Genomic DNA, 14,986 nt, shown 5'->3' with positions numbered 1-14,986 from the left:
GCTTAACTTTTCCCTTGATATAATCTGCAAGGGTACTGTGGCCTAACTAACTCTGAAGGAACTGCACTTTTAGTATATATTTTATTGTTTGTTGGTTTGTTTTCTGAGACAGGGTTTCTCTGTGTAGCCCTGGCTGTCCTGGAACCCGCTCTGTAGACCAGGCTGGTCTTGAACTCAGAGATCCACCTGCCTCTGCCTCCTGAGAGCTGGGATTAAAGGTGTGTGCCACCATCACCAGGCTTTAATATATATTTTACATATTCTAAATGATCAACATTGTTACTCTTAACTTGTTGTTAGTACCTGTTTCCTATTAAGATGGGTTTATGTCTCTAGTTCAGTAAAGCAAGCCCTGGCGTCTCTTAATTTGGCTGTGGGTGTGTGTGACTCTTGTCCCTTTGAAACCGGGACTGTTTAGATAAGGCTTGTCTCTTGTGGGGTGTTGTAGGTCCCAGAGAAAACTCAGCTTCCACCATCTTTGTGGTTGGATCTTGTTTTTAGTGACTATTCGTTGCTGTTTCTGGATTTGCCTTTTGTCTAAGGCTGAGCTGGACTTCATAGCACTTGCCCGAGTTAAAAAGCACAGGCCAGGGTGAGGGTGGCAGCTGGGGGGTGGGGTGGGGTGAGGGTGCCTCTGACCTTCGGTGGCAAAATGGTGTCTTTTTATCTCAGAGAAACTAATCTGTCTGAGAGAGCAACTTCCGGAAGCAAGATATATATGCATATCTATTAGAGTTTTTGAAGGATAAAATTAAATAATTGTGCCTCTCACACAACAGAGAAATGCAGGCGACAGAGTCCTGGTGCCCTGCATTCACTGTGTTACCATGTTGCCGTGAACGTATTGTTCACCTTGGCCACCTGAGCAGTTCGGGGCTCCAGGCGAGGAGGCAGACACATGAAGTGTGTCATCGAACATGCCACTCATTAATGGACGTTAGAAGCCTAGCCTTGTGTACATTCAATTATGTGAAATATGGAAATGGGAAAAACCCCTTCTCTGAACTGGTTATTGGTCGCTTTATTCTGCTGGACCTTTTATGAGAGAGCTTAGCTATTTGGAGGGTCTAATGATAAGTTTGCAGGCTTTGTTAGTTCCCAAACTTAGAACCGATTTTCTCGGGTGGAAATCTATTTTAACTGTGTTCTCTGGAACACCTGGCCCTTCACGCCTGACCTTCAGCGGCTTCCTTGTGGCAAAGCAAACAGCTTACCCTGGATTGGCAAGGCTCCCCTTTGCTCTCATTTAATGACGTGAGCAAGGGCGTCTGAACGTGCCAGGGAGCAGTTCCACACTCCCCACTCGTTTCTGGTGGGTTTCCCAGCGTGGGGGCTTCCTACCAGCATTATGTCTAATGTGGCTACAGTAACACCTCACTCACCTCCTGCACACTGGCAGAAAAGGAGACAGATCTACCGGAGTTCAACATCTCACACTTTAAACTAGACACAGGCAGTGTCCAGAAACACACTGCGGGGCCTGGGGGCGGGAAGGGCGGCTTCTTTCCTGGACTCACTAGTGACGTCTCAAGACCACAGTGTCCTGAAAGCTTGGGTATGGTGGCCCTCAATGGACTGCTGTCAGGGTATGGGGAGTCAGAATCCTTTCTCCTTAGCCGTGTGAAGTCTCCTGATTTCACAATGAAAGCCTGCTGGAAAAGAGAACCCTTGTTTTTGTTAGGACATTATTTTATTGTCGCCCTATTCTGCCAACTCTATTCTACGTCATGGGTTACAGAGGAAGTTAAACATCCTGTTCTTTACCATTTCCAGTCCATCTGAATTGTCCTTCTGCATATTAAATGCTCACAGCCATGAGATAGACTTAAACCCCCTTCCCCAGATGATTATCTTGAATTTTCAGTGAGTGAGACAGTCAGTCCTATTTCTATTTAGACCTAACATGACTGTATGGGGTGTGGTGATGCATGTCTCTGATTCCAGCATTTGAAAGAATGAGGCAGGAAAATGATGAGTTCGAAGCCAGCTGGAGTACTTAGTAAGACCTTGCCTGAAAAATCTAAAGGTTGAGAATAGAACTTAGCGGCAGCGGCGGTGGCAATGGTACTTTTTAGCATGCACCAAGCCATACATTTGATCTCTCATCATCACCAAAAAGAGAGGAAGAAAAAAGATAGTGATTTAAGGAAAAGCTGATTATGCAAACCACGAGTTACTCCTTCTAAAGAATTATAGAAAAGGTGGCATTTCTAAAAGTAAATGTAGAAAGTTGGTGGCTAGAATTGATGTCCCTTCTGATCAAGGGGTTAGACTTGGATGTTTAAGCCATTTAGTCAAAATATAACAATTACCTATAAAATTTCTGTTGTGTGAAAGAAATACTTGAAAACAAAATGCAATAAAAGATGTTTTTAAATAAATGGGAGGTAGGAAGAGGAAAGATGTGTGTGTGTGTGTGTGTGTGTGTGTGTGTGTGTGTGTGTGTGTGTGTGTGTGTGTGTATCAGTGTGAGAGGCTAGGGAACACTGTCCATCTAATTTTAAGACAGAGGTTCCCAGTTGCCTGGAGCTGTCACCTAATTAGCGTGAGCCTCCTGGCTAAGCCCTGGGATCTGCCTGTCTCCGCCTCCTCAGCACCGGAATTACAAGTGTGTGCTGCCATGCCAGGCTCTCCGCCTCCCCAGCACTGAGATTACAAGTGTGTGCTGCCATGCCAGGCTCTCCGCCTCCCCAGCACTGAGATTACAAGTGTGTGCTGCCATGCCAGGCTTCATTGTAGAGTTCGAAGCCTGAGCGCAGACCCTCTTGCTTACAAGGCAGGCAGTTTACTAACTGGGCCATCTTCCTTGCCCAGAACAGAAACTTTTTAATCAGAGTGTCTCTCCCTCCACTTAATTAATGAATATGAACTCTGTCTGCTTTAATTGATAAGCACAAACGGGTTACTATTCATTCTTCCCCCATCCTCCGAAGCATTAGGGAGGCAGGAGAATCACCACATGACCATGTTGAAATGAAACATCCTTCTGTGAAGGCCAGGTAGCGTTCTTAGTCTCATCATCTTGAATGTCCCACACTTGGCCATCGAGACTCATCCATTGTATCCTTGTACCTGCTCCCTTCTTGGACCCAGCCCTCCTTGCCCTTGGGAAGCAGGCACATCACTTGTGTGATACCCGTCTCTCTTCACCGGGACCTATGATGACCCCAGCTTTGCCCTCTTCTCTCATGTGCCTCAATGAGAGGTCACATTTGTTTTTGTTTTGAGTATACACTTGACAGTTGCATTCCTCCTGAGCTTTTACTGAAATTCCAGATTTTCGCAAGATAGATGGAGACCTCTACAATGCATGATAAAGTTGATAATACATAAATCATTTTTAACAACAGGTAATATGCATAATTTACGGTGTTACCGTGCTATCTTTTGATATTTATGATGGATAATGTTCAGTTTTTGCCCTCATATTACTGCTTTAAATTATACCACAAGAAAATTAATGAGAAAGTAGATTTATGGGTTTCATTTGTTTGTCAATTCGGAAATTAATTGGGTGTTAATTTTAGCCGTCCCTCATCAGACCCGGACTTTAGTGCGTGTGCATTACTTTGCATTCATTGTCGCTTACCTCCCATTTACTGTGGGTCACTAGCTTTGCATACATTAAAATAGCCCTGCGGCTCCTTCCCTTGATTACTTTTTGAACTGCCATGCATTAGAAAATTTACGCCTTTCTGTTATAATTATGAAAATTTGGTATTGGAAGGTGGTATCTTGAGCACCCCGACTTCCCATACCACACTTGTGCTTGGGTGGCCTTTCCATGGAATGGGACCAGTGGGGCCTGTGGACAGACAAAGACTGTCACCTGAAGTGTTGGTTCCTGGCTTGTCAGAGTCATCTCAGGAGAGAAAATGGTCATCTGTTGTCACCATTCCTCTTGGTTGGCTTGCCCTCCTTGTCCACTTCTTCTCTTCACTATATGGCTTTGCTTCTTGAGGGGGACTCCGCATGGTGTGGGCTGTTGAGGGGCCTCTGTCATGCCTCTCCTGTCTTGCTTCTTGACCCCTGAATCTGACCCCTGCTGCTGCCCTCTCCTGTCCTCACTGCCTCCCGCTCCAGTGTCACTAAGCGAAGGGTGTCAGGCCTCAGGACGGACCTGTGGCATCCTCGGTCCTGCAAGGCTTCCTCTGAGGACTCTCGTCGGGGTTGTTCCGTTGCCTCTCTTTTGCAGGGGAGCAGCACCTGAGTGGTTGGAGGGTGGGGCTTATTTGATGTCCTGGGTCACCCCACCGTGGGGCTGCACCTTGCTCCTTGAAACTCCTTTGTTTGCCTTCTGTTACCATGCAAACCTTGTGTGCGCTGTGCAGGAACCCGCTCCAAAGACGGGCTTGTCGGCATGCTCTTTTTTCCTTCCCTGAATGCTTGATGCAAGATTATGAAAGATTTTAAAATCTTGATACAGTATGAGTAATTAAAAAGTCCAGAATCAAAACTAGCCCGCCCCACCCCACCCCACCCCACCCTACCCCACGCCACCCCACTTTTGCTTTGCCAACCTCCAGACTGTTAAGTAACTGATGAGAAAGTGAGAGATACATGTTTACTGTTTCTGGAATCTTAACATTCGTGGCCCCTCCCTCCCTCCCTCCCTCCCTAGCCCTTGTCCTCTTTAACATGGCACTCCCCATCCCTTCCTTCTCTGCATGTGGCTGTGCAGTGAGGAGGAGGCTTGTCCCTTTGGCACAGAGAGGGACTGTGATACTTAGCCCCTCTGCTCATTGTCCTGAAAGTGGCATTACCTCTAACTTCGCTTCTCCCCATAGCGGTAGAAACATATTTTACAAAACTCTGTTTGGTTTAATTTACACATCCCTTTGTGAACAGACCAAGTTCTTTAAGGGCATTTATTCTGCTTCATATAAATAATTGATCAGCCAAGTTAATTTACTTCTGCCTGACTTGGTCAACCTTAATTAACTGCCCTGGAATCAAGACTGAACTTTCTGTTAGCTTAAAATCTTTCACAAGCGTGATAACAAGGGCTTTATTTTCCCTAAATTTTCAGCATCAACACTGTAACCAAGGAAATAATCATAATAATAAAGCTGTGTTTTAATTTACTATAAATACATTGGCCTGGACATTATGAATTTTCCAGAAGGTTTCTACAGAGTAGTTCTGTTGGCAACAACAATAAATAAGCATGTGAGACCCAGTTCTTATTATTTTTAAAAAGTTCCCTAACAAAAAAAAGTGAGCCTGTGAAATTGGTATCTCTGTTGTATTTCCAAGCGAGGTGGCAAGTGTATAGTTTGGGCTTCCTTATGTATCTGACAGCCATGTGATGGCAGTGTCAGCCTTGGAGGGTCCCAGGGTAACAGTCAGATACTTTGAGCAGCTCCTGGTCATGTGCAGAAGAGAGAAAGAAAGAGAAGTGGCAACGGGCTTGGCCCCATTCTTAAGAATGGACAGATTGATGGGTACAAGGTGGCTGAAGCCTCCATATACATACATGATCCTCAAATTCAAGTACCATAGACACTTAGAGCGTGGGTCATACTTTCAGTTCATCCTGAGGCAGGGTGATTCTTTGTAAGGGATTATCCCAGAGAGGAGGAGCACAGGTTAAGCAGACCACATTCTTGGGACAAACCCCCTCTTAAGAACAGAGAGTGCAGAGCTCCATGCTTCTCCAGGCCCTGTACTTGCCCTCTACTGACAGTGTGAAGTCAATAGGAAAAGAGAGAGTTGCTTCCTAAAACATTCCAGAACTTTCCCTCTGTGTATTTTAAGACCTTTTCTTCATCCACCTGCTGTCCTCTTGCCATTGCTAGAATTTAGTTCCTCCTTCTTGATGTCCTCATTGATCATCACTTAGCCAGGGACTCTCGTAAGAAAGAAGTCTTGATCATTTCTTGATCTCATGTCTCAAATGGAGAGTCTCTGTGGCTGTATTTGTCCCCGAATCAACTGAGTACCAGTTTTCTTGTCTCTGAAATGGGGATTTGGGAGTTAGAGAAACGTACCTTGGATGTTTGATAGAAACACTCTTGGCCCAGACAGTGTCAGAAACACTTGTAGACACCCAAACTTCTCATATTCCACATGGGATTTCATGAAGCTGTTTTCCCCTGACTGGTGTTGTACCAATTAAAAGTCCTCCAGCCCATGTGCTCCAGTTAGCACTTGACTAACTAAGGAACATCCTTAGACCAAAATAATCCTTTATACAGTTTTAGTCCCAAAGTCTGAACTCTCACAAACCCAATTCATGAGCCAAGTTGCTTGGCCGCAGGCCTGCCCAACGTGTACTGGAGGACTTTGCAGTCTTTTCTGGAGCTGCTCAGCACAGAGGAGAGCTGTTCTTCAGACTGTGCATCAGAGGTGGTTTTTTCACTCCACCTACCATGATGGTGTCAACCAAGGAAACAAAAGGAGGGACAGGCTTTTAGACACCTGCTCTCAGTCCTGGATCCCCAGAGTCACATCCCTGAAAGGCAGCACTTACACAGTTCTGTTCCATAAGGACAGAATGTATGACTGTGTGCACTCCTGTCTCAGGGTAGGTGGGAGTGCTTCTAAGGGCAACTTGCCTGTCCTGGGAGTCTATTCCTGGGCATAGGCAGACTTTCCAGAAGGTGGGAAGCATTTCTTTTATTTAGGTATTCTTTTCACTACTACTAATAATACGGATTTTATTGCTGACTACCTTGAGACTTCTATCTATTCCCTTGTTGTTTTACAGTATGGGGGCTTGACTTAGGACATGCAAGGGGCATTCAGGATGCCTGCTGTACCTCTCAGCTGCATCCAGCCTGAAACCTTTTCTCTTAAGTGTCCAAACATATGAATGGTATGGGTATGGCATAGAAACTAAAGCACTAGGAAAGAAACCCTGAGGCTTTAGCAGCACATGGTGTTTTGAGACAGAAGATGTTCCCGTGTTGCCCTGTCTTGATTCTGTTTTGGGGTAGTGTTTTGTTTCCTTGCGTTCTGTTTTGGTAGATTCTGTTCACAGTGGGAGGTAAGGCAGAGCAGGCGGTTTCTACAGGATAGTAATTACTAGAAAGTCCGATCCGAAGAGACAAACACCGTCTCCTGTTGTTGCACACCCATGAACACGCAGCGCCATTCTCCACCTACTTGAGAATGGGACTAACTGACCAAATACAGCTTTGGGTTCCTGACCTTCACATTGTAGCTGCTAGAGACTCCGCACTGCAAATGGATGAGATGGGAATTGTTACAGTGGTCGTGTTTCTGTCTGCTTGTCAGGCAAGTTGCTGAGAACCGACCTCTGGTGGTTTTTAACAAAAGCACGGCCTCCTGAAGGGGTCCAGCATGCTTCAGTTTTGATGTGGTTATGTATCGCGTGCAGTGGGAAAGAAATAGGTAGTAGTACTACCTATGGGTAATTTGAATGAAATATTTTCTGTTTTGTCTGGCATTGGGAATGCACATTGAAGTCTTAATTATTTAGGCATTTCTCAGCTTTGATGTCTGAACTGACTCCTTCCTTTAGTGACTAATATTCTTCCTTTGCAAGTCCTGGTCTGTGAACTTGGCTTGTGACCCTGTACCTCACCTTCAGAAAACATGCTACTGCAAGTGAGAGGCCAGCCATCAAAGGAGAGTGGTTGTTCCTCTCCCGTGCCCGCTGTGGCTAGCCGGGGCCCAGTGGACATGGAGAATATCTCACAAGGCCTCATTTCCCCCCCTCTGGAATTTACCTGTGTTGGAGGCTGGGCATGAGTGTAGACACATGCATGTCACTGTGAATGTTTGGAGGTCAGAGGACAACCCTCAGATGCTGGCCCTAGCCATTCTAACGTAAGACAAGGCTGTTTCACTGGTGCACAAGCCAGACTAGCTGGTCCATGTATATGAAGATTTTCCTATCTCCAAATCCCATTTCCTAACACAGAGATGCTTGTCCTACTGACTCCAGTTCTTAGCTGGGTTCTGAGGATCTGAGCTGAGGCCAACAGGCATGTGTAGCCAGTGCTTGTACCCACTGAGCCATCCATCTCCCCATCCCAAGCCTCGTTCTCTTCTCTACGAAGTGAAACTGGTGATTGTTCCTGGGAACTACAGAGCACACAGGAATCATCTGCACTGTGGAGAGCCTAGCACAATACCGGTGATCAGAAGATAGGTTTTGTCCTGGTTGAGTACCTAAACTGGCTCCCCCAGTGAATGATTTTTGTGCTTAGGGAGCAACAGGAATGACATAGTTTACTTAGTGTTGGGTATTGTCTTTGCCTGTAAGGCCAGCACCCGGGAGGCTGAGGCAGAAGGTTTGTGAGTTCAAAGACAACCTGGCCTCCTTCATAGAACCCTATCTCCAAAAACAAGCAAGCAAACAAACAAACCAAAAACAAAAACCTAAAAATAAGAGGAGACAACAGATTTGTCTCTATTTGTTTTATACTATATTGTTCTAGTAGACATTTTAATACTTGAGTATTTTATTTAAGTAGTTTGCTTATTGGCAGTGCTGAGGTGTGAACCCCATATCCCACATATGCTAGCAAGTGTTCTGCCACTGAGCTGTATCCAAGCCTTACACTTAGGACTTTAAGTTTCTGACCTTTTCTGTGGTCTTTCTAGGCAGCACTTCTCTCCAAAATGAAGAGTACAAGGGATCCCCCTGAAATATCAGCCCTTACACACCTTGGAGTTCAGTCATCTACCAGGAGAAAAGTTAGCATTGACTGTGATTCTTCTGAGAGCCTTAGCTATAAAACAACATAGTCTGAATTCATTCACTCTGGAAAGGGGAAGTCCCTTTTGCCCCTCTCTCTTTCTAGAAGTGGCCTGTCTTACATGACCAACCAATTTTGAACTGCCCAGATGGTACCAAGGATTGAGAATCCTTAAAATGCTTTTGGTGTTTGACTGTAGGTTTTCAGCACTGATTCCCTTGGGGGGACTCGTAGTAATTAATGTGTCTTGTCACTTGAGAGACTGTCGTTGGAGAATATTTCTTCTCTGAGAATGTTGCATTGCCATAAAATGTCTGAGCCTGATAATATTTAAATTTATAACTTGTGTGATAACTTAAAGTGTTTTGTTTCTTTGGCAAAATATCTGAATCCCATCAGAAAAAATTGACTGCTGAATTCTCCTCGGATCACCTGAACCCATCTATTTTCCCAGAGAGGGAAAGGATGATGTATTTTAAACCATACTAGAAGTTGAATTGAGAGTGACAGCCCCCAGTGCTAAAGTAGGGGACCAGTCTTCTGATAAGGAAGAGAGGGGTGAGGGAGATTGACAACCGCTTACAGAGTTCAGCAACGTGGCAAGGCAGCACTCCTCTCGTCCTCCACAGCAACTGTTTTAACAGCTGTCTCTCTCTCCCCCCTTCTCTCTTCCCCTCCTTACCCCCCCCCCACTTCTCTCTCTCTCTGTCACCCCCTCTTCTGAAAATCCTCTCAGGTTTTTGAGTCATGATGCAAGAATCTGGGTCTGAGACAAAAAGTAACGGATCAGCCATCCAGAACGGGTCCAGCGGCGGCAACCACTTACTAGAGTGTGGGGCACTTCGTGACACTCGGTCCAACGGGGAGGCACCAGCGGTGGACCTGGGGGCAGCCGACCTAGCCCACGTCCAGCAGCAGCAACAGCAGGTACTTGTCTGGGAGCTGGGGTCGTGAGTGGGAGTTGAGCCGCTGTCCATGTTGGAGGCGCGTCCACCTGGCACATCCATCTGCCTGGAGGCAGCATATTCTTAGGCACCCAGGGCTCCTCACCATGGCTCAGACTCATTTTGAAGTCCTTGGTAGGTGCAAGTGTCTTTCTGGATGGTGGATGTTAGACTTGATGTTGAGTGGACCTTGAGACGTTCTCTTCCAGCCCCCAACATGTCACCTACATTTCTATTGTTCAATTAAGATGACTCTGGAAAAAAAATGGTTGTTGATGCTTGAGGTAAATAGTTGACAAATAAAACGGTAGATAAATAAAAGCGGGCTTCAACCTTCTGGAGAAAGAAAACCAGAGCTAAAAGATGAAAGAAATAAGGATACGGGAGAAGGGAGGAAGTAGTCAAAGAAAGCAAATAGAGACAAATAGAAATAGAAGTGGACATGGTTAAAGAACAGACGCATGTCTATAAGACAGACATCGGTTCGGGACATGACTTCCTCCTACTTCTGAGAACTAAGGTGTGTGCATTGGCATTGGTTTCATGGAGTCTGACAGCAGATGGTGTTGACTAAAATCTCGGTGGTGTTTTAACTGCTCTCCTATCCCGGCCTCTTCATCATGTCCTTTGCTTGAGACTAACTGATCTCCTATCCTGGCCTCTTCAACATGTCCTTTGCTTGAGACGGTCTCTTTCCCTCTTGGCCCTTCCCAGGGTGGAAGTGGGTCCTTGGGAGGAACTGTTGAAACATTTCCCAGTAGTACAGGTGACCTAAGACATGGTATTGTGTTGGTCAAAATTCAAATGTAAATAGTATTTCCTTGAAGACTGGATTGGGTTTCCCACCCCGCGGGATCAGGAAATATTACGGGTTTTTGCTACTGATAACAGGGCAGGTTTTGTCCTTGATTCATTTATCTTGTGCGTAGTTGTAGTACCATTTGTAATCATGTATTTGGGAGGAAAAAAAAAAGAAACATCTTGGGGAAATTTTTTAACTTTTCTATTGAGAAAATGTTGGGAAATGCCATAAGAGAAAAGGACAGACATTTCAAACTACTTTCTTGAAATTTGAATCAAAATCTTAGGGCTGGAGACCTTGGTAAGAGTCCTTGCTATCTTCTTTTCCCGAGACCGGTTCTCACTTAGCTTGAGGCTGATGGCTTTGAAATGGCTATGTAGCCCAAGTTGGCCATGAACTCCAGATCCTCTTACCTCCATCTCCAAAATAGTTGAATTGCAGACATGCATTAAAACATAAATGGTCAGCCAGGTGGTGGTGCACACCTTTAATCCCAGCACGGGGGAGGCAGAGGCAGGCGGATCTCTGTGAGTTGGAGTCCAGCCTGGTCTACAGAGTGAGTTCCAGGACAGCCAGGACTACACAGAGAAAACCTTTCTCGAAAAACAAAAAAACAAAAAAACAAAAAAACAAAAAAAACAAAAAATAAAATAAAATAAAAGCAGTTGGTAGACTGTGAATGCATTAGATATTGGCGGATGCATCATGAGATCATGGTATCATTGGGGAAAGGCCTGGAAAGAAGAAGAAAGCCAGGAAGTCGGGAGGTTGGCAGACAAACACAGTCAGTTCAGGGGGGTTGGGAGTGTGACTCGATTTCTTTTCACGAGCGCCTGTCAGCTAGGATTCATGCCCCTTGGTTGTATTAATTTGAGCACCTCAGTCAATCCACAGTGACTAGATTCTGACTTGGGAGGTTGTTTGCCAAACCCAGCAGGAAATGGCAGGAGAGCATTTGCAATAATGCCCATCTGTGTGATATCCTCATCTGTTTATGGTGAGATGAATATTTCTTAGAGTACCATCTTCTAGGCCATTACAAGATGGAGGTCAGGATCTGCCATTTCTTTATGAGGTGGTTGAGATGGGGCTAAGGAGTCCCAAATAGTTTGTATTCACAGCACGTTAGTTTAGTTAGTGGGACATTAGCTTCTTTTGAATTTTACCTAAAGGGCTGACAAATATTCAGAATATTAAAGTATTTAACCAAGGAGCCAGCAGTATTTAAGCCAAGCCTGAGGACCTGAGTTTGATTCCCAGTACCCACACAGCAGTAAGAGAAGAACAGAGCCTTCAAAATTTCTCCTCTCTCTCTTATACACAAATATCATAACAATAACAATAATAATAATAATAATGTTTAAACAAACAACCAAAAAGTATTTAAGTAACCATGAAAGTTTACATGTTCAATACACCTACTGTATTCAATACACCCACCCTACTACAGAACACTATCAGCAGCGACACATGAATGACATAGAAGAACATTCTGGAAGCACATTTCCATTGCGTTTTTTTCTTAAAAATAATGAGTCACCAGTTAGTTACCTGGGCTGGAGCCCTTCTGGAGAATGTGTTGTTAAATGGTCACTCATGCAGAGTTCAAGTCCTCAATTTTTGATTCCACTTTGAAACTTGAAAATAAATATTTCACGGCAATTTTCTGTCTATTTGTCACTGATATGTTTGAGGAAGAAAGGCATCCATCAGGTCCAGGATTGTGGCTAAAGCCCCACTTATTGTGGTTGGCAAGCCTTTTGAGGCCTTATAAAACATCCACAGCTGCGTTGACTCCCTGTGTAAGAGCAGTCTCTAAACAGGTTGGTGGGGGACATGGGAATGCCTAGGTGACAGAGGAAAAACTAAAGCCTTACGAACAGTCCAGGGGCCCAAAGCTCTCCGAGTTTTCGGCCACCCAGAAAACACAGCAATTAAACTGTGTGGAGAAACGGTGAGTTTCGCTGGTGGACCTGCGTGGTTTTCGTCATTTTTCTCCTGCAGGTTTTTACTCAAAGTGAGAATGCGAGCTCTGAGAAAATCGCAGCCATGCTGAATTCATTACTGCGGTAGTCACACAAAACCACGGATAAAATTTCAATATCTGCAGGCCACAGTTGAGTAAACAGTTGCACTGAAATTTAATTCCTGTTGACTTTTCCCCCATTCCTCGCCAGGGGCACATTCTGATTCCATAGTACAAAGACAACAGGGGTTACAGCTTTGATTAATGGAGGACAGTGGAAGAGAGTTAGAACTGTAAAATATGTCAGAAGTCCATGGAACACAAAGATCTGGCTTCAAGCTGCCTGGTGTAAAAACGAGTTAATTATGCTGTGAGTTACACGCAATGGTTCAGAATCTTCTACTTGTACCAGAGCCTTTGGTGTTCTTCGGTGGGGGTGGGGTGGGTGCCATTCTGTGGGGGTGGGGGTGGGCGCCAAGTGAGCTCTGTGTTGGGCTCCTTCTTGCCAATCGTGACTGCAAATGACAGCAAGTGCCCTTTTCAGAAACTTCAGCTCTCACAAAGAACCACTACCGTAGTGATTGCATTGGTTTCCTAAGTTGAGTTTCAAACAGAATTTGTTTTAAAGAATTACCTAGTTGACAGCCTGGAGAAATGGGAGGACTTTGCTTTTCCATCTCTCTTGAAAAATCAGAACGTCTGGCAACCTTGGGCGACCATCCCACAAGGACAGCGACTGTCGGGAGATGAATCGCTGTTGAAGGAAGACAGGGAGCCCTGTAGCCTTGTGGTTCACCATGGCTCCACCCAGCAAAGTATTACCCCTGCCCTCTAGGCATAGCAGCTAGGGATGCTAGGCTGGAAAATGCATCATCCTCCAGAAGTCACCAGCCAAGGAGAGGTGCGGCCATGAGCTGGAAGAGCCCGCCCACACAAGTGCCTTGTCTTCTCTCCTCAAAACAAAGCATATTGTCTCGATAATGTTTCAGCTCTATTTATATCCAGGCTCTGGAACTATTACAATGGTTTTCTAATAATGTAATTTGATAGCATTTCTGAGCATTCTCTTGCAGCCCTTGAGTAGGTCTTTACCCTATATCATAACTGCTTTTTCCTTCCTATTATGCCTGCCCCCATTTGTGTGTCTCTGAGTTCCTGTGTTGGAGAATGACTACTCCATTATGAAACGCAGCAACAGATACTATTATTGATTGTTAACGTTTTTTTTTCTCCCTCCTTAAAGGAAGGATTTTAAAATGTCCAGAGCAATTTCATAAACTGTGTGGATTAATGCATTTGAAAAGTCTTGAATTTTTGAAAGCAGGATTTTATTTCCATATTGCTGCAAATGAGAGCTTTTTCAGATAAGCATATTACATAGAACATAATGTTTAGAAGTTTCTCCATATACAGCATATGCTGGCAGGTCAATTAACAGAATGCATACCAGAAAATGTTTATTCAATAAAAATGAATAGCTGTTAAATAAAACAGCTATTTCTTGACAACATCCCTTTCTTAATGATGGGTGCTTTCTTTGGGGAGGGGTAAATTTTTTGGTACCACCTGGCATTTTTATTGTGTGCAAATCGACCAAAGAGAGGGTTGGTGGCTGCGGTCTGGGGGTATGGCTATCATTTTATATGAGGAGAGCAGTTTCCAGAGAGTGGGTGAGAAAGCCACTAAAAAAAAAAAAAAGATGTGCTGCACTTGCAATTTGTTACTTAAGGAGTATAAGTAAGTGAAGGGCTTATTTTTTTAGTAGCTTCTCTGATATTTGGCTTAAAATGTTGGAATTTCTGGTCAAAAGAAAGAGTTTGTGTTTCAAGTTACAATGTAAACAGAAAGAAAAAGAACTGTTCAGTGACCAGCCGGGAGGTAAGAGTGGGAGACAGGGCAGGGAGGGGCTTTCAGAAGCATCCTGGGAGGGGTCGGAGAGTGGCTATGGGAATAAGAGGGAGGCAAAGTGTCGGTTCTTACAGGACCCTGGACACTCATGGCCAGGACCAGCTCTTTAGGGCGTGGGTAAAGAGTGTGGTGACATACATTCCAAGAAGGTTACAAAAGGGGAGGAGCAGAAGAATCTGGGGAAATCATAGATACTTACATAGTGGGTTTAACAGTCACTCCTGGCATGCATGGTTCAGTTAATGGAGTCAACCGTGGAACTAATGTTTGGGAGGAAATTGAACTGAACATGTCCCTATTTTCTTGTCCTTGGTCCCTATGCGTTAGGGTGACAACTACTTACACAGCATTTGCCTTGTGTTGGGTCATTGTAAATAATGTGAGAAGAGGGTGAATAGGTTCTGTGCAAATACGTCCGTGTCATTCCAGAGGTTTTGGCCATCCATGGATTTGGGTAACCATATTAGTTACTGATGAGACAGAATATCTAGAAAAGAAATCGAAAGAAGGAAGGACGCATTTTAGCTCACGGTTTGAGGGTGTTGTCCATCATGGCAGGAGAGTTATGGAGACAGAAGTGACAGGCGGCTGGTCACATTGCATCTGCAGACAGGAAGCGGAGAAAGATGAAGGCTGGTGCTTAGCTTGCTTTCTCCTATTTTATTCAGTCCAGGACCCCAGCCCATGGTGGGGTGTC

At 44.7% G+C, this 14,986-nt stretch overlaps 1 protein-coding gene across 8 annotated transcripts in view; it reads left to right on the top strand.

The window, feature by feature from the left end:
* The window catches only part of Foxp1 (forkhead box P1), a 524,457-nt gene that overhangs the window by 273,361 nt on the left and 236,110 nt on the right, over nt 1–14,986 (top strand). For 4 of the 8 annotated variants that reach the window (XM_015989405.3, XM_076567459.1, XM_076567451.1 and 1 more), the window contains one exon: nt 9,406–9,596. In XM_015989405.3, the coding sequence (XP_015844891.1) occupies nt 9,417–9,596 (180 nt within the window). In that variant the 5' untranslated portion in view covers nt 9,406–9,416. Of the gene's footprint in view, nt 1–9,403; nt 9,597–14,986 lie in introns of all 8 variants that reach the window. The other 4 variants (XM_076567455.1, XM_076567453.1, XM_076567454.1 and 1 more) reach the window with 1 other exon arrangement.

The sequence above is a fragment of the Peromyscus maniculatus genome, chromosome 3 (assembly GCF_049852395.1).
Source record: "Peromyscus maniculatus bairdii isolate BWxNUB_F1_BW_parent chromosome 3, HU_Pman_BW_mat_3.1, whole genome shotgun sequence".
Taxonomy (NCBI): Eukaryota; Metazoa; Chordata; class Mammalia; order Rodentia; family Cricetidae; genus Peromyscus; species Peromyscus maniculatus.
The sequence above is the reverse complement of the archived record's forward strand: the minus strand, read 5'-3'. Positions and strand labels throughout refer to the sequence as shown.